This window comes from Crotalus tigris, unplaced genomic scaffold (assembly GCF_016545835.1).
Source record: "Crotalus tigris isolate CLP2741 ecotype Arizona unplaced genomic scaffold, ASM1654583v1 scf7180000024370.6872682, whole genome shotgun sequence".
NCBI classification, from domain to species: domain Eukaryota; kingdom Metazoa; phylum Chordata; class Lepidosauria; order Squamata; family Viperidae; genus Crotalus; species Crotalus tigris.
Genome location: NW_024100540.1, coordinates 2457856 through 2481747, shown reverse-complemented (window position 1 = coordinate 2481747; position 23892 = coordinate 2457856). Strand labels below are relative to the sequence as shown.

The 23892-nt window shown below is 39.4% G+C and overlaps 1 protein-coding gene across 2 annotated transcripts in view; it reads right to left on the bottom strand.

The window, feature by feature from the left end:
- Positions 1-5959: 5959 nt before the first annotated feature.
- The window catches only part of LOC120301218 (SAP30 binding protein), a 42423-nt gene continuing 24490 nt past the window's right edge, over positions 5960-23892 (bottom strand). The window contains exons 4-11 of one of the 2 annotated variants that reach the window (XM_039328128.1): positions 22737-22779; positions 12866-12954; positions 11825-11916; positions 10562-10622; positions 9956-10007; positions 9572-9630; positions 8122-8203; positions 5960-7171 (exon numbers count right to left, since the gene is read on the bottom strand). In XM_039328128.1, coding sequence (XP_039184062.1) covers positions 6990-7171; positions 8122-8203; positions 9572-9630; positions 9956-10007; positions 10562-10622; positions 11825-11916; positions 12866-12954; positions 22737-22779 — 660 coding nt within the window. In that variant the 3' untranslated portion in view covers positions 5960-6989. The remainder of the gene's footprint in view (positions 7172-8121; positions 8204-9571; positions 9631-9955; positions 10008-10561; positions 10623-11824; positions 11917-12865; positions 12955-22736; positions 22780-23892) is intronic. The other variant, XM_039328129.1, reaches the window with a different exon arrangement.

Genomic DNA, 23892 nt, shown 5'->3' with positions numbered 1-23892 from the left:
CTTCTTGTTCTTCAGCTTCTTTTCTTTCATCTGTTCTAGCTTGCTTGCATGTGATCTTAACTTGCTGATCTTATTTTCTAGTCTAACCTTCCATTTTTCTGGTGCACTGTTTGTTTGTTTTTCTTCTTTGTTGATTTTGCATCCCAGGTATTCTGTTATAACTGCAGCTGTGCTGTACATTAGTTGGTTTGTTTCTTGCAGTGAATTGGTGCTTATACTTGATATTGCAGTATTTGCATCTTTTAATGCTTGTGCTAGCTGTTTCTTTGGAACAAGCTTCAATGCAGGCAGCCTTATTCTGTTGTTTTTGTGCTGTTCTAGATGCTCAGTTATTCTTTGTTTCAATTCTTTTATTTCTTTAGTTAGAGGGTTTTGTTCTTCCTGAGGAAGAGGTGCCTGGTTTCCAAATGAGAACAGTTGTATATCTCTGCTGGATTCCTTCACTGCCAACTCCCCCTGGTTTGCCTCTACATTCTGAATTACTTCTGGTAAGGCTTTGATTTCTTTGCCCTGGGTAAACCTTTGCAGTTCGTCCAATTCTGTTTCTGTGAATACTTTATTTCGTGTTATAAATCGGCGTTGATCTGCTAGTCTCTGTTCTGTTATTTCTGATTCTGGATGTTGTTCTTTCCAGAACTGGTGCATTCGTTTTAGATATCCTCTTCTTGTTGGACTTGATCTGTAGTAACAGATCATTATTTCTTTGTTTTCCATCACTGTGTATCTGCGACGGGTAAACACCTTTTCTTCCAGTAGTTCTGCAGCTGCTGGCCCTGGTTGCTCAGCCAACAGTCCTGAGTCCTGTAACCCATTTTTCACCAGATATCCAGGAACTCCGATATCTAGCGCGGACCTTGTTAACCCGGGCGACGTCCGAGCCGGTATGGCATTCTGCAATTTACGTCTCATTATTATTATTATTATTATTAAACATAAATTTAATCAATTTAAACACCTGACTAAGAAACTGAACAAACAGATCTATTTCATTTTGGTCACTTAGCTAGCAGATTTTGCTTTAGTCAGAAGACTCATATTTAACATTATTATTAAGTTGATATGTAATATTTTTCCAAGATCCTATGGATGTTATAATCCAGGAAACTCATCCTTTGGTTCCTACCCCTTCTGAAGCAAAGCCAGCCTTCCTTCCTTCCTTCCTTCCTTCCTTCCTTCCTTCCTTCCTTCCTTCCTTCCTTCCTTCCTTCCTTCCTTCCTTCCGTCTGCCTGCCCCTCCTCATATACTTGCTGTCTTTCCCGCTCTTGGGTTGGTAGAAGATAACCCCATACCCGGGGTCCCCAACCCCCGGTCCATGGACCAGTACCAGGCTGCGGCATGCCAGCAATTGGTCCGCACAAACAAGGAAAGCCCCATCCACAGGATGCAGGCAGCACACAAAACCATGCACCCTCCGGTCCGCAGAAAAAACTCTCTCCACATAACCGGTCCCTGGTGCCCAAAAGGTTGGGGACCTCTGTTCTAGCCCATCTTCCCTGCCTGGCCAAGTAATCCTCTCTGTTGCTCATTCAGACATTCAGAGAGCCTTCAGCCCTGCCTCCAAATCAGTGCCCACCACGGAGTATGAAAGGGGGCAGAAGTTTACAAAGGCAGCACTGCTGGGGGGGAGGGGGGAAATTGGGGGCCCCAGATTCACGGCTTGGCTAATAAGTCCTGCTTCAGGAAGTCTGCTTGGTTTAGTTGAGGAAAGTGGTGAGGCTGCTCTGAGTGTTTCTGGTAACCCAGTCTGCATGTTGGTGCAGCACTCAGGGCTTTGATCTTGTTAGGTGGTGTCTTCAGCTCTTACAAAAGCTGTTGCTGCAGGCTGCAGAAAAGGACTCAGAGAACTGCATGCAGCCCATAGCTGCAGATTGGAGATCCCTGGTTTTAAATTGCCTCTTCCGTGCAATTCCGTGCTATGATTTTAAGATCCGGGGCTGCTTAGAGTCATTTGGCTCCAAGTTAGCAAGTCAAATAGATTTCTGCCCATTTCTCTCTGCAGAAAAAAAGTAAGGAAGGAGAAAAAGGACTTTCTTTTTCAGAGCTTGTGAATCAGAAAGGATTTTGTTGCACTGGATAGTTTCAGCGCTTGATGAGGGCACTCGGTCACACACAAAGAAAGGACACCCATCCTTGCATCCATTTCAGGCATTATTTTCATTAGCAAGCTTAATAAAGTAACAGTTTGCAAGCTGTGGAAGTAGAATTCTATTTGTACAATACAAGCAGTCCTCGACTTGCGATCACAATTGAGCCCAAAATTTATGTTGTTAGGTGAGACATTTGTTAAGTGAATTTTGCCCCATTTTACGACCTTTCTAGCCACAGTTGCTAAGTGAATCATTGCAGCTGTTAAGTTGGTAACACAGTGGTTAAGTGAATTTGGCTTCCCCTTTGACTTTACTTATTAGAAAGTCGCAAAAGAGGATCACATGACTCCAGGACCCTGCAATCATCATAAATATGAACCAGTTGCCAAGCATCTGAATTTTGATCATGTGATCATGGGGATACTGCAACGGTCATAAGTGTAAAAAAATCATCATGTCACTTTTTTTAGTGCTGTTGTAACTTTAAACGGTCACTAAATGAACTGCTGTAAGTCGAGGACTACCTGTATTGTTTAAGCTTAACCAATCTGAAGTCAGGGACTGATCCCACATAATGAAAGAGAAATGGAAGGTTTTAAAAAGATATATCAAAACTGTGTGGACTTTTGGATCCGAAAGAGACTTATGTAGCACTTGTTGGCAACTCATTAGAGCAAACGTATATATTTTTTTCTGGGAATCACATTATAGTTATGGAGTATAGAAGCAGCTATATTAAAGAGTTACTGAGAAGTGCTATGTGAAGCCCTCTAAACCTTTGTAGTGGAAAATTTTCTGGGGATACTTTTATCAGGCTTAAATGTTATCATTTGATTTCAGACGTTAAGCACTGATGCACTAACTTCAGTTCAGCTGAAATGTCTCCAAATCCTTGCAACTCAAGAGCTTTTCACAAATTCAGTTTTTGCAAATTTACTTCAGCGCTTTATCTGGAAGTATGCCCTCCTGCTCTGAAACAAAGAACAAGAGAAGCTGAGGTAGTAGAAAACACTTTGTTTTGTAGTGGGTATTCAAAACAAAACAAAACAAAAAACTCCAATCACATCAGCTTAACATTTGTTTGACAAATAGCAATTTTCATCTGGCCATGTTCTTTGTAGAGCTGCAGAAGGGCTGCTCATATGCCTAGTGGCCTTGATAGCCAAGCAGGCAAGCATGGGCAGGAACTTATCAAAGATGGACCCATATGTATGGAAATCTTTCCTAAAAGGTAATTGTTGTGTCCTGAGCCTGCTAGAGCAGAAAGCAGGCTCAGAATTGTTGCAAACGGTCCCGGGCAAACGAAAAACTGTCCGGGACCAGACAGGGTGGCGCCAGCATTGTGCGCATGCACAAGGCGCGAAAATGGTCAGTTCCTATTGGTTCACACTGTCTGGGTCTCAGGCCCTATAAAAGGCCTGCGTGCCTTTTGCTTTTGCTTGGTTGTAGGAGAAGAGTAATAAAGAGCTTGTTGTTTCACCATGTGTCTTCATCAATTGCCAACGAACGGAAAACACAACAGTAATTACCTCTCTATTTTCTTTTAGATCCTTTAAACATTTTGAAAGTTTTTAATTTTTTAGTTCTTAACAGTTGGGTGAGTTAAACTCATAGAGGCCTGCTCTGGAGTGCTTCCCTTTCCCCACTTTAAGTGCTTCTGTTTGTGGGAGAGTGTTGTCTCCTATTCTCTAGTAACTCACATAACTTGATTCAGATAGTTGCAGCTGTTTGGATTTCCTGAAGAAATCCAAATCATTCCTAAAATTAAAACTATGCAACTTCATGTTGTTCTGAATTTTGCTCTGAGGTCCATGGGAGTGCTATACCCATGAGTATTAATTTTTATGTAAGTTTATTCGAGTTCTTTCTGAAGAAAAGCAGAATCTCTCTCTTTCTCTCTCTCTCTCACAGCAAAATGAATTTATTCCAGACCAGCCCGTAGTTAACTATATACAAAGGAGTGGTTTAAAATGGGCAGAGGAAGGAACATAAAAAGTTTTTGAAGTTTGCAGAGTTGAACACTGAGGGATAACCAGGGCAATCAGTGTATAAAAACAAGTTCATGGATGAGGAGGGAGTCCCTCAATAACCTTTTGATTTAATCTCCAAGAACATTATATTGATGTCAGTGGAGACAAGAGAATAGGGGGAAACTTGCAGAATTGTACAAAGTTTTTTTTTTTCAAAAACCTTGAACTATACCAGGATAGAAATAGGATGATAGTTATTGCAACAACGGTTATATGTACTGTACTTACTCTTCTTTGTACCCTCATAAAAACAAAGGCAGTTCATCCTGAGTTGCTGAGGTAGCTTATATATCCTTTTTTGAAATGTGCTAGGGTTAATCAAGTTCCAACATGTATCATTGCAGTCAGGAGAGGCATTTTTCTTCTCCAGTGATGGTAATATAAAACACACATTATTTCAATGTTTCTTTTTTGATACTTACAATTGCAATGTATTTCAATAGTGGGTGCATCTGAAGAAAACTGCTTTTTTCCCCCTCAACACCCCATTCATTTTTCTTGACACTTTTATGCCCTTCCACTTCCCCCTCATTGCAGGCTGCCAGGGAAAGGATAAATAGCATTTGCTAGAAGTCTGAATTAATTGTATGCAAGCTTGTAGAGCAAACAGATAAATCTTTACAGAAAAAGTAAAAAACAAACAAAAAAAACCTGGGATGGTTAAAAGAACTAAGATTTGAAAATGGGGACTGATTGAGGTAATGCTATATTTAAAAGCAATCTGCAGTAGGCAATCTCAGGATTGTTAAGATTAAAGCCTATCCCAGCATAATTACTGAAAAGCAGAAACTAACTGTAGAGCTTTTGAGCCTACATAATTTTGCCTGAGCATAGCATGGACAAAAGTATTTATTGATATACTACTAAAACTCTTGTATCTGTAATGTTTAACTGGGTGAAATGGTGCATCATAGGGCAAAAGATTTGCAACCAAGGTGCCTCAAATGAGCTAACTTACAGAATGTACCCAAATCATGAGTCCCATGGAATTGAAATTTGGAAAATTTTACAAAACATTTTATGACTTAGCCTTTTATACAATAAGACAAAATGTCATAAAACATTTCCTGTGGTCAAGTGCTGATGTCTGACTGTACTATACAGTTATCTCAAGGTAGATATAACTCTGAATATTTCCCTGAATGTTTAATTCGCAGTATATTAGATGCTCTGCTATTGTTGAAGGCATTGAGGAATCTTGTGAGGAATCTGGTATCTCTGAATGATCCAACAAGTTACATTGTCTAGTATTGTATAAATGGAACTAGTTTTTTTAAAAAGTCAATCAAATTGAACAGATAGGATTTCCTTTCTCTTTGAAAGTAAATTCCAGGATCATCCACCACAAATAATGAAAGATAAAAAGGAACCTTGTGCAAATAAATATACTGTCTCAAAGTGCAGTGAAGGCCTTCAGTGTCAAAAGTTCTCGAAGGGAATTAGAAAAGGATTATGTTAACAATAGCTATTTGTTGTAATGTCAAGGATGCACTCTCTAAATTCTACTAATTATTATTACAGGCTAATAATAGTTGCTAAAGAATTTGAGCAGAAAGGTATACTATTCATGTGTGGTTTGCATGAAGGATTTCAAGGAGATCCAAATGGTTGAAGAAAAAACAGATGGTTGGACTAAAGGGGGGCCTTTATTCTCCTGTATTTTAAATGTATAACATTAAGCTGATTTTTGTTGGAATGAAGAAAATCTGGCTGAACACTTTCATTTGTGCTGCTCCCCCTCCCCATCTCAAGTCCAATGAAATTCAACATTCCCTGAATGTTATCAGGTGTATAATTGATAGCTACAACATAAAACAAATGACAACAATAAAAATGAGACACATTTTCAAAAGTTGTTTTTATATTCGAACATTTAAGTCAAACCAGTAAGAAAGCTTATACAAATTTAAAATGGTAGCATTTTTTAAATTACAGTGGTGAAAATGGCATTATACAATTATGTAGTTTGAAAGTAGGGAACACAGGCAGTGGTTCAGAGGATTTACTTCTGAAACTGCCAACTGCCCCCAAAATGGCATGGTTTGTGAGGAGGGTCAGCATTGTCCAGAGAGAAAACAGAATGTTCTGGAAGTCTCTGAAAATTCTGTTCTGATATCAGTTAAGTTATATACATCTCTATTTGGAACCTTCGTTACTATCACACATACACAAAAGACATCTAAAATGTTTATGTAGAACTCTAACAAAAATGTCACCATACAGATTTTCTATTTGATTTCTTGTTCACATAAACCTTCCTATCAGTTGTGTTCAGATCTGCACAAAGATTCCCCAAAGACAGGAAGGGCTACTAATATGAAGTCTCAATCTTCAAAATGTTCCAGTTCCTGATTTGTGACATTTAATCTAAACGGATTGCATGAGAATAACTCATCTTAGTCCATACGATGACCTCCATGAAACTGAATTGTCATGTACTTTTCTTCTTCTTAAATTTTTGAGGAGTACTGAATCTTGCTTATAATTCTTGGAGGCAAACAGAACAAATAATGCTGCCAAATGGTCCAACTCAGTACAGTTTTTCTTCTAAAAGCTTCTTAAAGAGCTTCACAATCCATGAAGATCCTAAGGTAGTGACAATTGTAATACAGTTTTCAACGAAGTATAACATTGACACGGCGACACTGCATTGCACACAGTACTTTAAGAAGCAGTTATAGCAAAGCCCAAGAGCTTTTTTTTTCACAGAAAATTCCATTATAAATAGGACGGTCCACTCGTCTTTTTCCTATTTGCAAACAATTTTTCATTTCCACATCAGGAAAAGAGTGTCCCTCTGTATTTCAAAGACAGTGATTTTGTGTCAGTCAAATCTGAAAAAAACCGCTTCAGTCACTCAATCTGTGCTTGTCACTGTTTTGCCTTTTTCACTATAGTGCCAACAGCTGAAATTACTGTTGTCTTGGATCCACTTGCACTGGTAGTTACAGTTACAACAGCTGGCAATGTTGCAGTGGTTGTGAGAATGGTGGGCTGAGCTATTGTTGTCACAGGAATGGCAGAATCCCATTTGCTTTTCCTCTTCTGTGCATCTGTGTATTGAAAGAAGCATGAATTTTAGCAGTTTTGGTTAGATAAAATTCTCCTTATCACAAATTTACTTTCTCCCAAAAGTAGAATGCTTTTAAAGTCATCCCATCCCACCTCAAAATGCTGTTGAGGTAATCATTAATCTCAAATGAGTTTTCCAATTCAGTGACATTATTGTCACATTTGAGACTAATAAATGATTGCTATACGCTTGCATGTATACTCTATTGATGGAAACCTTATTTATTTATTTAGATTTATAAGACTGCACAACTCAAAGCCAACTTGGGTGGTGAACTATTAAAACCCATAAAGAATATTAATGGGGGGAAACATGCATCATAACCCAAAGCAACAATACATATCAAATGGGCACATCACCAACACATCCCACAGCCTGGGGCCAATGGCCAGTTTTTGAAAAATGTATAAAGGCTTGCAGGGTCAGGGCAACCCAATCCCTGGGGTTCCAGGAGGCAGGCACTACAACAGAAAAGATGCACCTTCTGGACCCCCTCGAACGACAGTGCTTAATAGCTAGGACACAAAGCACATCCACTGTGTCAGAACCTATGAGGCAGGCAAAAATAATAGGACAGAGGTGATTTCTTAGACGACCAGGCCTGAGTGATCACAAGTAGGAACTTGGAGTCCAGGAAAGGGTACAACTTGTAGCATAGCAGATGAATCTGTGAAGGCCATGAACCTATAGAAGACCCTCTGGTCCACAGTTGTCATGAAGTAATTGGACAGAGGCTGTGAAATCCAGGAAGACTCCCACATTGTATGCCAGTCTTGAACAAGACTATGTAGCCTAAACAGCCTCCAGACACTGAACATATCAGCATCACTTGGTTGACCAGTGGTCAAGATGCACAATGTTGAAAGAGTGGTGGACAAATGAGAAAGCATGAAGGAAAAACAAAAATTCAAACCCAGACTTGTCACTTACCTCCACCCGCAGTGCTAGCTGTTGTGGTGGTTGTAGAGGGAGCATTGGTTGTCCCTTTTTTAGTGCCTGTTACAAATTCAATCTAGAGCAGAAAAAAAGGAAGGGCCATTATACTCTGTGCTTCTGATTTTTATCCAAAGGAATTGAGAACATGCCAAAACAAATGATTAAAAACACTTCTGTGCTCCTGTGTTCTTAATTCTGGCAGGATCACAGAGATTCAATAAATGAGCAGTCAGCTATTTACCAGGAAATAATAATGATTTTTCTTCATGAATAGCAGACAAGAGGGGGTCTCCTCCATTTTCCATCTTATTCAAGTACTAGCTCTCTTAATTAGAATAAAGGGGTTTAAACAATTAATTAGAACTTCATACTATTTAACAGTAAAAACATAAGGAAATTAGAACTTCTAGAATGCATGTCTCTACATGCATAACCTTAACACTTTGTATTAACAATGGCAACTCAGTAGCTGGGAAAAACCCAACAATCTCATCATATCTCAAGAACTGCAAGATCATTGCAGAAGGAGGCAAATTGTAGAATTATGCAATCACACTACAATGCAAGGAACAATTTGAATGGCTGTGACAAGAACAAAAGTCCAAATGTGCTACTGAGAAACCCTCACTTGTATCTTATTAACTATTTGGATAATATACACTAAATCCAGGCCTTCACTAGTTAAATATACTGGGTTCTATAGGAAAAACGCCACTGTTTTTAAAAGATAGGGATACACACATACACACAGTCCTCGACTTACAGTACAATTGAGTCCCAAATATCTGTTGCTAAGTGAGACATTTGTTAAATGAGTTTTGCAACTTTTCTTGTCGTAGTTAAGTTAGTAACATGGTTTTAAATGAATCTGGCTTCCCCATTGACTTTGCTTGTTGGAAGGTCACAAAAGGGGATCATGTGACCCTGGGACACTGCAACCGTCATAAATATGAGCCAGTTGCCAAACGTCTGAATTTTGATCACATGAGCATGGGGATGCTGTAAGTGTGAAAAGCACATCAGTCATTTTTTAGTTATAACTTCAAATGGTCACTAAATGAACTATTGAAAGTTGAGGACCATCTGTGCACACATAAATATAAAAAAAAATTGTAAAGTGTTCCATTATTGAGAATAGAAACATGGGTCTCTCTCTCTCTCTCTCTCTCTCTCTCTCTCTCTCTCTCTCTCTCTCTCTCTCTCTCTCTCTCTCTCTCTCTCTCTATATATATATATATATATATATATATATATATATATATATATATATATACATACTTACTTCTCATCCTTATCTATGCTTTTGGAATACTTCAAAATATCTGTCATTGCTGTTCAAGAAAAGAAGGTCTAATTTGTTTAATTTAATTAACTGCAATCAAAGTGCAAACTGGGGGATGCAACACTTTAATTTTTTACATTCCAAAATGTAACTGATACATACCTTTGTTCGCTCTTTCTTGGCCTTTTCTAGCTTGTCCATTTCTATTTTCTGAGCTTTTGCTGAAAAGAGAGCCACAACAACAGTAAACACATGCAACAGATTCAAATATGTGGGTCAAAGAAGTAGTATCTCAAATAATACTTTCAGCATCTAACCCTATCTAATAAAAACATTTATTCCCCAGATTACAGAATATTGCAAGTTTCCTCTAATTCAGTTAAAGGGGAAATAAAAGCCATAACTAATGCTTTGAGCTCTTTAAAAAAAAGGGGGGAGAGAAAGAGAGAGCTTATAAAGACAAATGCATTATTTTAACCACACATTTTCTCCATTTGGTTAGAACTTAGAAATCTAGAGAAAGTACAAAAGAAAAATCTTCAATACCTAGTGCCTCATAATATGAATCTTCAGACCAGCCATGAGGATCAAACATATCCTAAAAGAAAAGACAGAAAAAAGCCCTGTTACATATGTCGATTTTATATTATGCAATATTTAAAGAAAAGGAACCCTGACTTCACATCCTAGTTAAATGTAGATTATCATAAACAATTTATAGATGTATTAATTAAAGAGATAAAAACTAGAATCATATTGTCATAAAATATTGTGCTTTTTAAAAAAAATTCCCTTTTTTGTATATAATTCAAAACAGTGAATGTATCGAATTGTGCTATGACAATGGGAATTACAATGGACGACAAATTCTGGGAAGCAATGGTTCTAGAGCTTGATCTTTTATTTTTTTGTCCTTGCCATAAGAAAAGTAATTCATAATAATGGCAGAATATGTATGATACAATACATCAGAAACATATCCTATAATTGCTCCAATTTGGCAATACTCCTTTTTTTTCATGCCACAAAAAAAGCTGCTTCTAGTCAGAAAAAAATATAAGCTTCCAGGCTAGGTGGGAAAGAATTTATTTTTATAACCAACAAAAGATCTACAAAAAGCTGTGATCAATCCAGTCTTTTAAATCTACTTACCTTTGGATAATTAGTGCCAAGTTCATCAATTGCACAAAACTGGATCAGCTTCTCATAGATGCTGAAACAAAACATTGCAACGTATTACTTCCATTACTTCATGTCCCATTTCAAGTCACTGAATAGTTTCTGGCTTGGAGTCAACCAGTGTGTGTGTTGGACATATTTATGCTCAAAATTGATATTGGATTATATTAGTTATATTGTTTTTGGGAAGCTTTCCTAAAACACTAGAAAGAATGTCTAAATTTATTTCTCAGAGGTCCGCGGGACAAAGGGAAGGGGGAATCAAGGCTGAAAATTCCCACGAGGTTACCTACTATTGCTCTTCCTCTTCTACAGATGAAATGTTCCAAATCTCCTGCCTACAAAACCCATAGCGAACCATTTAACTGAACTTGGGGGGAATGATTAAGAAGGAGCCATCAACCCTTTGTAGGACATGGTATTCAGAATATAGACTGTTCACACGGCTTGCTTAAAATATCTGTAGAGTGGGCATGTCCAATCTTTTGGCTTTCCTGGGCCACACTGAGTGAAGAGGAATTGTCTTGGGCCACATATAAATAAGTCTCCTTTTTAAAAAAATATTTTTATTATGATCTTGGGCTCCATTAGTTAGTTGTCAACCTGCTCCCAGGTTGTACATGCCTACTATAGAGGATATTTGGGGGTGGGGGGGAGAACCCAAACATCAACCAGTTTGCACATATTTTCATCAAGCTTAAATAATATATTTTACACAGAAAAGCAATTGTTAAACTGTCTTCTCTTCAGTCCAATCCCAACTCATGAAGAATCCACAGATAGAGTGGTAGTACAGTATATATTTCTGGACTCTGGGTCTTCATTGTTGCATATCAATGTGAGAGCTGGAGTTCACAACTGTCAATATTGTGCCGAGGTGGCACAGCAGTTAGAGTGCAGTACTGCAGGCCACTTTAGCTGACTGTGTTCAGCAGGTCAGCAGTTCAAATCTCACCGGCTCAAGGTTGACTCAGCCTTCCATCCTTCCGGGGTAGGTAAAATGAGGACCCAGATTGTTGGGGGCAATGTAAATATATATATACATTGCTTACTGGTGTACACCGCTTAGAGAGTGCTTGCACTTAAAGCGGTATATAAGTCTCATAAATAAATAAATAAATAAATAAATAAATAAATAAATATTATGATCCCAGAAAAGCCCTTGTATGAACATTTGGCGTTCACTCAAGTTTTGAGCTTGGTGGCCTAGAAATGTGCTCCCAGACTACTACTTACCTGGGGTTTCGGAACTCTTTTTTCCTTTGAATAATCAAATTCATGTCCATGCCTTCCTTCATTTTCCTTTCATACAGCTTCTGTATTTTGTCCTAAAGGTAAAATATAAGAAGAGAAGCAAAGGAATGATAATAGTCAGGCATTGAAAGAGAAGGTAAATTGACACTTCCCCCCCCCCCAAAAGAGCAAAAGATGAGGTATACAGAACTTAGTACCTTCCAGATGTTTTGAATTAAAGCCCAGCTATTCTTGGAAGACAGGGTCAATGGCTCTCAAGCTGTTGCTGAACTAGAGCTCCTAGCATCCTCTCATAATTGGCTGTATTAGCTAGTGCTACTTTGGGTTTGTGTTCAGTAATGTCTGAAGGGTCACAGATTCCTCAACCCTGCCTTAATCACACTGCAACAGTATAATATTCATAATCTATTCTGTGCGAACTAGACTGTTCTTGTACAGATAGATGGTTGCACTTAAAAAAATTAAAGAGAGTAGCTATAATTATAATTATGCATGGTCACACTTTAACCATGAATTTTGGTTGATAAACTAAGGAAATGGGTCCTTAGACTGTAAAAAAATATAGATCTAGGGCTGAACATGTCTGAAAGCACAAAAACCTCCTTAATATGTGTGAAAGGTCTCTTAAGAGTTCAGCGTACAACAGCTTGTCTTGAAAGGAAAAGAATCAGATACCATGATACATAAACACAAGCATTCCTCCCACTTCAAAGAGTGTTCTTCAGAATCCCACACCAATAAGTTGTTGTGTTAGATATTGTTAATGATTTCAGCCCCCTTTGTGTTAAAAAGAAACAGGATGAATATGTGAGTGTCAAGTGACAACTAACAGCATCATTTGGCTTAATAATAATCCTGTTAGACAGGATCTCTTTACAATTATAAAGCTATTATAATAGGAGTGAATATGAAAGAAAATGTGCTTGGTCCGATATTTTTGCAGAATCTCAGATTAAGATGGTGATTAAATACCGAAGATCTTAGTGATTACAAAGAAGAAGAAAAAATCAAGGAAAACCTTACCTGTAAGTGGTTGGAACATCTGCCTTGTGGTTCTTGGGGGATTTTGATCTCATCAGGTGACATGTTCCTTACCCGCTCAGAGAAGGAAGCTAGAAAGAAAGAAGACATCAGAATTAGAAGTTTTAGCAAATTAAGCTTATTTGTAAAAGTTGCATCGTGATAATTAACTATAGATAATCCAAACAAGTAAGTGGTTCCTAAAATCTGAGGAGCAAGTTAATTGACAAACAAGTATGCCTACAATACACTTCTTTCTGTATTTTTTGAACTATAATTTTCACAATCTCCAACCACTTCCTACTGGCCACATTGGCTAGAGTTGGGAGAAGCTGCAGTTCATGCTAAAAAGCCAACACAGTGCTGGGCTGCATTAACAGAGGGATAGAATCAAGATCACGTGAAGTATTAATACCACTTTACAATGTCTTGGTAAGGCCACACTTGGAATATTGCATCCAATTTTGGTCACCACGATGTAAAATAGATGCTGAGACTCTAGAAAGAGTACAGAGAAGAGCAACAAAGATGATTAGGGGACTGGAGGCTAAAACATATAAGGAATGGTTGCTGGAATTGGGTATGTCTAGTTTAACAAAGAGAAGGACGAAGGGGGACATGATAGCACTGTTCCAGTATCTCAGGGGCTGCCACAAAGAAGAGGGAGTCAAGCTATTTTCCAAGGCACCTGAAGGCAGGACAAGAAGCAACGGATGGAAACTAATCAAGGAGAGAAACAACCTAGAAATAAGGAGAAACTTCCTGACAATTAGAACAATTAACCAGTGGAACAACCTGCCTCCAGAAGCGGTGAATGCTCCAACATTGGAAGTTTTTAAGAAGAGACTGGACAGCCATTTGTTTCCTGCGTGAGCAGGGGGTTGGACTAGATGACCTCCAAGGTCCCTTCCAACTTTATTATTATTATTATTATTATTATGGATCATCGCACAGTCAGCCAGATGTTCAGACTGGATTTGGCATTTTGTCTACCTATCGAGTCCTTACCCAGGACCTGGGATAGGCAGATGTGGATGTTTGATGGTATTACAGCTATCGTCGCAGGATGGAAGCAGTTCCTAGTAAGGCCGCCTTTTGCAATTGACTAATAGCGAATTTGTCAATGCCAATGGTGTTCAAGTGGTGCTCCAGTTGTTTTGGGATTGCACCCAAGGAGCCTATGACTATTGGTACTACCCTTGCTTGCTTTTGCCACAGTCTTTCTATTTCTATTTGTAGGTCTTTGTATTTTGTTATCTTCTCCAGTTCTTTCTCTTCTATTCTGCTATCTCCAGGCACTGCCACGTCCACTATCCAGACTTTTTTGTCTTTCTTATCTGACAATTGTTAAGTCTGGGGTGTTATGTTGCAGGTGCTTGTCTGTTTGAATTCTGAAGTCCCAGAGCAGTTTAATTTTATCATTTTCTATGACTTTCTCTATTTTATGATCCCACCAGTTTTTGCTTACAGGCAAATGATATTTTTTGCAGATCTTCCAATGCACCATTGTTGCTACTTTGTCATGCCGCTGCTTGTAGTCAGTCTGTGCAATCTTCTTGCAACAGCTTACCAGGTGGTCCACTGTTTCTTCAGCTTCTTTGCATAGGCGGCACTTACTGTCTGTTGCTGTCTTCTCAATTTTGACTTTATATGCATTTGTCCTTAAGGCTTGGACTTGTGCAGCCAGAATTAGTCCTTCGGTCTCTTTCTTCAATTTTCCTGCTCTTAGCCATTGCCAGGTCTTGTTAATATCTGCTTTCCCAGCTATTTTTTTTAATGTATTGGCCATGTAGTGCTTTGTCTTCCCATGCCTCTATTCTGTTTTTCATTTGGTCTTTCTTGTAGGCCAGTTTGGTCTCTCCAGTAGTCAGTAAGCCTTCCTGATATATTAATTTCAGTGCATCTTCATCATTGTTCTTCAGATATTCTTCCAAAGCCATTTTTTCTTCTTCAACCATCTGATGTACTTGTAGCATTCCACGCCCACCTATTTGCCTTGGTAGATAAAGTCTATCAATGTCACTGCGTGGATGAAGGGCATGATTCATTGTCATTATTTTTCTGGTCTGCCTATCCATTGCTTTTAGTTCTGCTTGAGTCCAGTCCACTATTCCAGCTGTGTACCTAATGACTGGAATTGCCCAGGTGTTGATTGCCTTTATGGTATTTCCTCCATTGAGTTTGGACTTTAAGATCTTCTTCACTCTCTTGATGTATTCACCTCTAATCTTTTTCTTGACTTCAGTGTGCTTGATGTTGTCAGCTTGAAGGATACCCAGTATTTGTAGTAATCTTCCTCATCCAGACTCTTAATGTTATTTTCGTGGGGCATCTTGATTCCTTCAGTTTTCACTACTTTTCCTTGTTTGATAGTAACTGTGGCACATTTGTCCAAGCCAAACTCCATAACAATATCTTGGCTATATATACGGACAGTGTTGAGCAGCGATTCTATTTCAGATGATGTTTTTCCATACAGCTTCAGATCATCCATGTAAAGGAGATGGGATAGTCTGGTAGATGTTTTTGATGTTTGATAGCCATGTCCTGAGTTGTTGTTGTTGTTGTTGTTGTTGTTGTTATTATTATTATTATTATTAGTAGTAGTAGTATTTTGCAGGGATCAGGACTACTGGTGTTGTTATATAGCCAAAATTTGCATTTCACAACCTATAATTTTGTAAGTTGCTCGCAGTCATCCAATTCATTAAATTTGTTTAATAAATAAAACAACCTTCAATATGAAAGATCTTCAATTTAGAAGTTTTTTTCCCCATATATAAGCAAACTGTTTGTATATTTTCCCTAAGTCATGTGTTAAATCAAAGGTGTGATTATTGGACTAAAATGTGAGAGCCTCAGCATGCTACAAGATGCTTGTTGATGTTCCTCATTTAAAACACATTCCAAAAGGCACAATCTGATAAATATTCAGCAGGGTTGTGTATAGGCTATTGGCAAAGGAGAGAACTGGAGACACGGGACACCTTACAGGAACAGAAAAATGGCTGCTTTTCTAAGTGTATTATTCCAAGGCAACATTGTGTACTGCACTCCAGTTCTCTCCTCAGCATGAGGCTCTGCCTCTAGTCTGAAAAATTCATTTGTGAACAAATGTTTCTGCTGAATTTTCAATTGTTACTATAAAGAACATAATAGGGTGGGGCAGTTCATGGAAAAGAACAAAACCTCTTTTCATTAGTTTTGACCATTTTAACAGTACTAATCTTTGAACCTCCTCTGGTATATTGCATCTTTATTACCTTTATCTGCCGTCTATGAAAAAAAATACACACAAGTAACGGTAAAGCCACAAGTAAGTGTGTAGCTTACTAAGAGTGACTCTCAGCCATGTCTTTGTTGTGATATATAAATAATACATTCATCTGAATTTTTGTTCTACTGACAAGCTTTGGAAATTTGTTGGAGACGCTACAGTTGGAGCTTTTCTTCTAGGATGGTATGCAAGGCTGAATTCTCCAGCAGTCACAAGTGACAAAGAAATGCTCGTTGACATTTCCAGAGAATGTGTTTTTATGAGAAAAGAAATCTTGCCAACATCTCCAGAGAAACGCAACCTGGTTTCAGAATCTCTTGACAACAAGCTACAGACTTGCTTCAGATTAGCGCTACTGTTTGCGAGGGTTGGGTAATTGTTTTTAATTAAGAACTGCACTTCAGTAGGGGCAGGGGAGGCAAAAAGCAAAACACAAAAGATATTTATTGATCTTGGAGATTAGACAAGAGTCCCAACACCTGGGACAAGATGAGGGGGGCTTTTTTTGGATTGCATAAGGGCAAAATCCTGAATATATTACTTAGCCTAAACCAGTGATGGCAAACCTTTTAGAGACCGAGTGCCCAAAAACCGCCCCCCCACCCATCCCTGCTCCGCCCTGCCCATTGGTCCACCTACCACCTCCACGGCGTGCCACAGATCACCCAGGCAACCCAGCAGCGCCATGGTGGTCACGGCCTCTGCCAATGCCCCACAGCATCATCTGTGCGCAATGTGGCGCAAGGGCAGAGTCTTGTCCCCACTGCCTGGCTACCATGTCCTTGGCTGCGCTGCTTCACGTGGGCCGCGCCCAAGGGTGACTCTCCTCCAGGGGGGCTGCTGGTGAGAAGGGGGCTGTGGGAGGAGGCGGAGATGGGGAGACGGTGCGTGTGCCCACAGAGAGGGCTCCGAGTGCCGCCTCTGGCACCTGTGCCATAGGTTCGCCACCACTGGCCTAAATTGAAATCAATAGAGAATGGAGAACTTAAGTGTATATTTACTGTGTGCCACCTGTAAACAAAAGTTTTGGATTTATCTAAAACGTCTCCTTACATTAACAAAAAATGAAGAAGACATGCTCAGACAAATCACACAGAAACAGCATGCTGCTTGGAGAGTGACTTAACAATCAAATAGCAAATACTACACAGCAGATAATAATTCTCGATTGTGGTGTATTCTATGCTCATTTTCTAATGGGTGCCTAAAGCCCCCCTCGGTCCTCCATGGCCCAATGGGAGACTTGATGCCAAATTTTTCTGTTATCAGTTTAGCAAATAGCTAACATATTATACTAATCCTTTAAGCAAAAGACAGTCAAAGAGAGAAAAGGTTATAATATATATTAAAAAGCAATTAGTGGGGTAGGGAAAGCCTCTGATGGGTATTTAAATCGACTGGATACCTAAGCTTGAGATTAGTACAGTATATCGAAAGAAGAAAACAAAGGGTAATTACATGTGGTATTTTCACTCCAGTATCTTTCCTTTGAAAAGGAGCACAATGCCAGGATACGATGGTAGACATTTATGCATTCTTCCTTATGCGTTTTTGGCAAAGATGGAATTTTACTTTTGTTTTAAGCCCAATCAGTGACACCGGGCTACAGCTCCTGCCAGGGTGTGTCCCCTTGCTGCTTTCCAGACTAAAGAACACTGCATTGGGAATCCAGGATGTTGACTCTAGATATGACTCACCCCTATGAGCACAACCAGCACTTTCGTAAAATAAATAATTATTCATACCTTGCAGCTATGGTTTTGACAAAAGGTTTGACTAAGGCAATGCAAGCCACTGTAATAAGCTGGGACTTGACTGGAATTAGAAATGTATCATGAAATAGTCCAACATCAGCAGTATAAGAAATCTGCTTTGTTCAGGTTTTTTTTAACCCACATACTGCATAGATGTGCTTTATTGGCAGAACATAACCCAGCATTAAAAAATCTTTTCTAGGGGTTGAAGCACCAGGCTAGAAGCTGGGAGACCTTGAGTTTTAGCCTCATCTAAGCCCAAGACCAGCTGGGTGACTTTGGCCAGTCACTCTCTTTCTCTCAGCCTTAAGAAGCAGGCCATGGGAAAGCACTTCCGAAACCTTGCTAAGAAGACTACAGCAACTGGCCAAGGCAGTCGTCGCCAGGAGTCAAGACTGATTCAAAGACACAAAACCTCCCCTGCTTTTAAAGGAGCTCTACAGAGCTGTTATCATCTTGCATTTCTCCAAACCAAGAGCCTTCATGGCCTTATTGGGACAGGTAAACCTCAAGGTACGACCACAACTGAGTCCAAAATTTCCGTTTCTGACAGGGGCCGTTCTTAGGTTTTGACCCATTTTAGGACTTAATTATTGTCACAGATGTTAAGTGAATCACTGTAGCTGTTAAATTAACAACACGGTTGTAAAGTGGATCTGGCTTCCCCACCGACTTTGCTTGTCGGAAGGTCGCAAAAGGGGATCACATGACTCCCCTGGGACACTGCAGCTGTCATAAATATAAACCAGTTGCTAAGCTTTCAAATTTTGATCATCTGACCATGGAGATGCTGCAGTGGCCATACGTGTGAAAACTGGCCTTAAGACACTTTTTTCGGTGCCACTGTAACTTTGAACAGACACTAAACAAATGGCTGTACCTATACTTCTGCCACGTATTAATAGGATGCAGTTTCTGCTCAAATCAGCTACAGATCTTTCCTTGTGCCTCACAGGGAAATGATATTATGCCTTTACCATATTTTCTGAAAACTGAGTTTTTCATTAGTTTTCAAGCTTTCCCTCTAACAGATGGATGAATACGATGAATAAGGTTTACAGCAACCATTTGAAATGGACTGTTTCCTCAGAGAAAGCCTTTCTGTCTAGCAACCCACTAGTTATAGCAGTAACAAAACATCAACAATACAATTACACAACCAACCAAGTAAGCAATCGCAGGAAAATTAAAACCATTCAATAAAAAAAATCATAGAAACAATCAACAGATATGCAATAATATACATAGCAACGTTAAGAATAGTTCCATTTTAAATAATTTCCTAAAGCAAAGTAAGGTTGATTATTTTTGCATGTAGTTATAGCAGACTACCAGAAATTCTGCAACGTGAGTTATAGAAAAGGCATCACCATTATCCAGGTCTGTGCTCTAAAGTGTGATTGTATTGTCTGCATCTTATCTCTCTACAAAGCACAGAAGAAGAGTGTGTTTTCACTTCTATGTCAAAACTTCCCAACCATTTTATGAATTGTTAAACATGCTAGCATAAAATGGCTGCAAACTAGGACAAGGCAATCTAAGTAAAGTCAATCATAATACGATTCCTAAAAAGATTCTGTAAATCATTGCGGCAATATATTATAGAAATGTAACTCTCACTTTACAAAAGGCACATAAGACTGAAACTTGCCTTTTGCTTCATGGAGTAGGAGCTGCCCATGTCCAAGAAAAAGCAAGCCAATTAGCCCTCTGCAAATTTATTTCTCCAAGATCACTCATAAGTCAAACCACACATTTATTGCCCAAGTCAAATGCCTGTTCAATTAACACTCTTATCAACTATTTTTTCCCTCCGGCAACTTGCTAAAACTTAATTCTTCTCTTTATTCCAGGGCCATCAATCATTTTCAACTGTTTTGTGTTCATCTTATGGAAACTGATTCATTCATGCTCTGCTATACCTCACTCCTATCTCTTTCTGCCCTCCCCTCCCCCCTCCACCCAATTTACCTGACAGTTCTGAAATCCCTTTTTTTTTTCATGTTTTCACTGAGCCATTGACTATGCTACAGTCTAATGTGTTGGGCTCTATTTGTATTTGTATTTAATTTTATTTATATGCCGCCCAATCCCAAAGGACTCAGGGTGGCGTACAGAGTTAAAACAATCATAAAACAATAAAATAATACAGTCATACCGCGAGTCCGATCATATCCTGCCCCCCCCCCGGGGACATCAGCCCCAGGCCTGCCAGAACAGGAAAGTTTTAACGGCTTTCTTAAAGGCCGGCAGGGTGAGAGTAGTTCGAACCTCGGGGAGAAGTTGATTCCACCAGGTCGGAGCCACCACAGAAAAGGCCCTTCCCCGAGGGCCCACCAGCCGACATTGTCTGGCCGACGGGACCTGAAGGAGGCCCAATCTATGGGACCTCACCGGTCTCTGGAAACTGTGCGGCAGAATGCGGTCCTGTAAGTAACCTGGCCCTATGCCATGAAGGGCTTTAAAGGTGATAACCAACACCTTGAATTGCGTCCGGAGACCCACAGGAAGCCAGTGCAGCTCGCGGATGATAGGTGACACGTGGGCGTACCTTGGCGCGCCCACAATCGCTCTCGCGGCTGCGTTCTGAACCAACTGCAGCCTCCGAACGCCCTTCAAGGGTAGCCCCATGTAGAGCACGTTACAGTAATCCAGTCTTGAGGTGACAAGGGCATGAGTGACTGTGAGTAAAGCCTCCCGGTCCAAATAAGGCCGCAACTGGTGCACTAGGCGAACCTGTGCAAAGGTCCCCCTGGCCACAGCCGATAGATGTTGTTCCAGATTTAGCTGTGAGTCCAGGAGGACACCCAAGTTGCGTGTCTGCACTGAGGGAGGTAAATTTGCCCCCCCCCGGACTAATGATGGACCATCCAGTTGGCCTTTGGGAGGCAAGACCCAGAGCCACTCGGTCTTGTCAGGGTTGAGTCTAAGCCTGTTCACCCCCATCCAGACCCTCACATCTTCCAGGCACCGGCACATCACGGCGACTGCTTCACTGAAAGGACACGGGGTGGAGATATATAATTGGGTATCATCCGCGTACTGATGATACCTCACCCCGTGTCGCCGAATGATCTCTAATCTCCATGATTGTCATTTCTCAATGACTCTGGTAATTGGAAGATGGCATTTAAGCCAGCAGTTCAGTTCATATATGTATATTAAAGTGTAGGTGTATGTGTGTGTATGTATATATGTATATGGTTGGAAGAGTAATTAAGAGGGGGGGGAAACTAATTCATTATAGTGTTCATTAAGTGGGGTTGGACTGGATTGGTATGATATAGACTGAAGACTCCTGGTTAGCCACAGACTTCACTGGATAGTTTTGGAATGCCCATCTTCCCTCAGAGCAATCTACCTTACAGGATTGTTTTGGAAGTTTTGGTGTAAAATAAGTAGAGATCATCATGTAAGCTGTCTCGAGCAGCATTAAAAAAAATCCCCCCCGCAAAGCCTAACTGTAGTGAAATCATAAGAAGCCAGAGGTAGAACAAAAGCCTAAACATTTAATTTTTGAAGGAAACATGCTCAAGCTTGTAAAAGGAAAATACAAGAATATTGTGCATCTCTCTCGCGTTGAAATGGTTTCCTGCTTTAGCTACATTGTAAAATTATGCTTATATCTAAGTTTTTAATAAGTAATATTAATAACTAATAAATAGGTACTAAAAAAACGGGGGTCAGCCACTCTTTTGCAAAATGGAATTGTCTGTCTACTTATGCCTGGCTGAAATACTGCACCTAAGTGTTCAATGTGCAGAAAAATCTTTGCAGAAACAACAGGGAAGTAATCAACTTTAAACTGGCATTCTCTTCAGTCCAAGATTGTCTTAATCTTATGCAAAGCAGATCAGGTTTTCTTACTTTCTGGCAGCAGCAAAAGAGACATATCAGGAGCATCAATGTGCCAATCAATCATACATTTTGCAACAGAAATACAGTTAACTAACTTATTCAGGGATACACAATGAAATCAACATATTTTAATATTAATTCTTGATAATGTTCCTTTCCCAACTTTTGTATATCACCTTAATAACACTGGACATTTTTGCAAGCACTAAAATAAAATCTTAGTATTGTAACTATTATTTTTTCTAAATGATGGATAACTGTTTGGGTCTTTGATCCCTGCATCAGGAAGAAGCATAAATTCATTTATAGAAACAAATCTGTGGGACCAGGAAGAGATTTGGATTTTTTTTTCTCTAGCAACTTTTCCCAGCAATATCCTCAGTGTCACTCAAGGATATAAAATGGATTCATTTAATAATTAAAGAGAAAATAAACAAAGTGGGTAGAAACGACTGCATGCTCTTCTGTAGTTGGGCCAAAAAAAAAAAAAAAAAAAAAGGATCCCTGCTATAGTTTATGATGTAGATGAACAGGATAACCATTGCCCTCTGTAGCCATTTGAGGGAAAGGAGGAATATTTGGAATGAATGGGAAAGGACAAGCATGAAAAAGAAACAATTGCATAAGAAAAATGAGAATGATAGCTGCCAGAGGTGTAATTCTTACACAAAGGAGGAAAAGTAACTGGTTGTGAAGAGGTTGTGAAGCATGCACTTGAGCAAACTCAAGCAAAGAAGAAGAAACATGAGTAGGCAGAAAAAAGGTCACAGGGAAGAGAAAGGAGTCCATTAAGAACTGTTCTTTTACTGTACATGGCCATCTTGCAAAAGTTAGGCCCAGACTATAAAGACTTTCTTCTTTCACCTCTATCCACTGGCCTTGTCTGGTGTTATAATGAGGACAGAATTGCATGAAAATTCAAAATAGCATTAATTGTTCAAGAAAAACAAGGTGAGGAAAAATAATATTTTTTTACAATACTTACCAACTAACTCCTGCGGATCCCTCTTTTCCAGTTCTGAAAAGTCCTAAGTACAAGCACAGAAGAAAAACAACAAAGGATTAGCAAAAATACCTGTACGGTATTCAGGATTTGTAAATGCCTGAATGTATAGTATTTACTACCCAAGTCTATGCAATAAATTGCTACTCAGAGGTTCACAATACAGATGCTTAGCATGTGCAACCAAGAGCCTAAATTTGGAACAAAAAAGATTATACCTCAATTGAACTGTAGAAAATCAGAATCAACCGTATTCCCAATGTATCATCTTTTTTTTTACAATTTTTTTACAACTGAATGCGTTAACTTATTCCAGTAATGTCTTTGAACTTTGATACAATTTATCTTGCTGTTAGAAGGCCAGCACCAAATTTGTTGTTTGAAATGAAACAATAAAAGGGGGAACCAAAGAGCTTGAAAAGTATCTTTCCAAATTGGGGGAATGAGGTGCACAAATTGCAGGGTAAGATGCTGCACAATGCAGCAAAGCAACCTAATTTTATGTACATGGTCTGAGGTGATGGTACCTGACAGGAAAGTGATTTAGGATTATGGTGGATAGCTCAATGAGTTCAATAACCCAAGGCCAGGTTGCTGTAAAAAAAGGAAAGTTCCATTATGAGAATCCTTTGGAGCGAAGTATAAAAACTAGCAGACATGATGAAATATTGTTTTACTCTTTTGATCCCCTAACCCCAAAAAGAAGCAGAAATGGATAAAATTCTCAAAAGTAAGAGCTTTTGAAGCAGTGGTTCTCAACCTGTGGGTCGGGACCCCATTTGGGGTCAAACGACCATTTCACAGGAGTCGCCAAACAACACAGTCCGCCATTTTTTCCCCCCTTTTCCTTAGCTGTGCTACTCCCTTTTATTCTATTGGCTTTTGAAAGCCAATAGAATAGACTCTCTTGAATAGAGTCTAATTCTATTGGCTTTCAAAAGCCAATAGGAATTGTCCAGGCTGTCTCTGCCCTGCTGAGCCCGCCAAAAGTCCCATTCTGCAAACGGTGCTGCACCAGTTGAGTAGTCCTCGATTTACGACCGGTTGAGTAGTCCTCGACTTACGACCGGTTGGGGGTCGTGGCATTAAAAAGGTTGAGAACCACTGTTTTGAAGGAAGATTATGATAATGGGGTTTT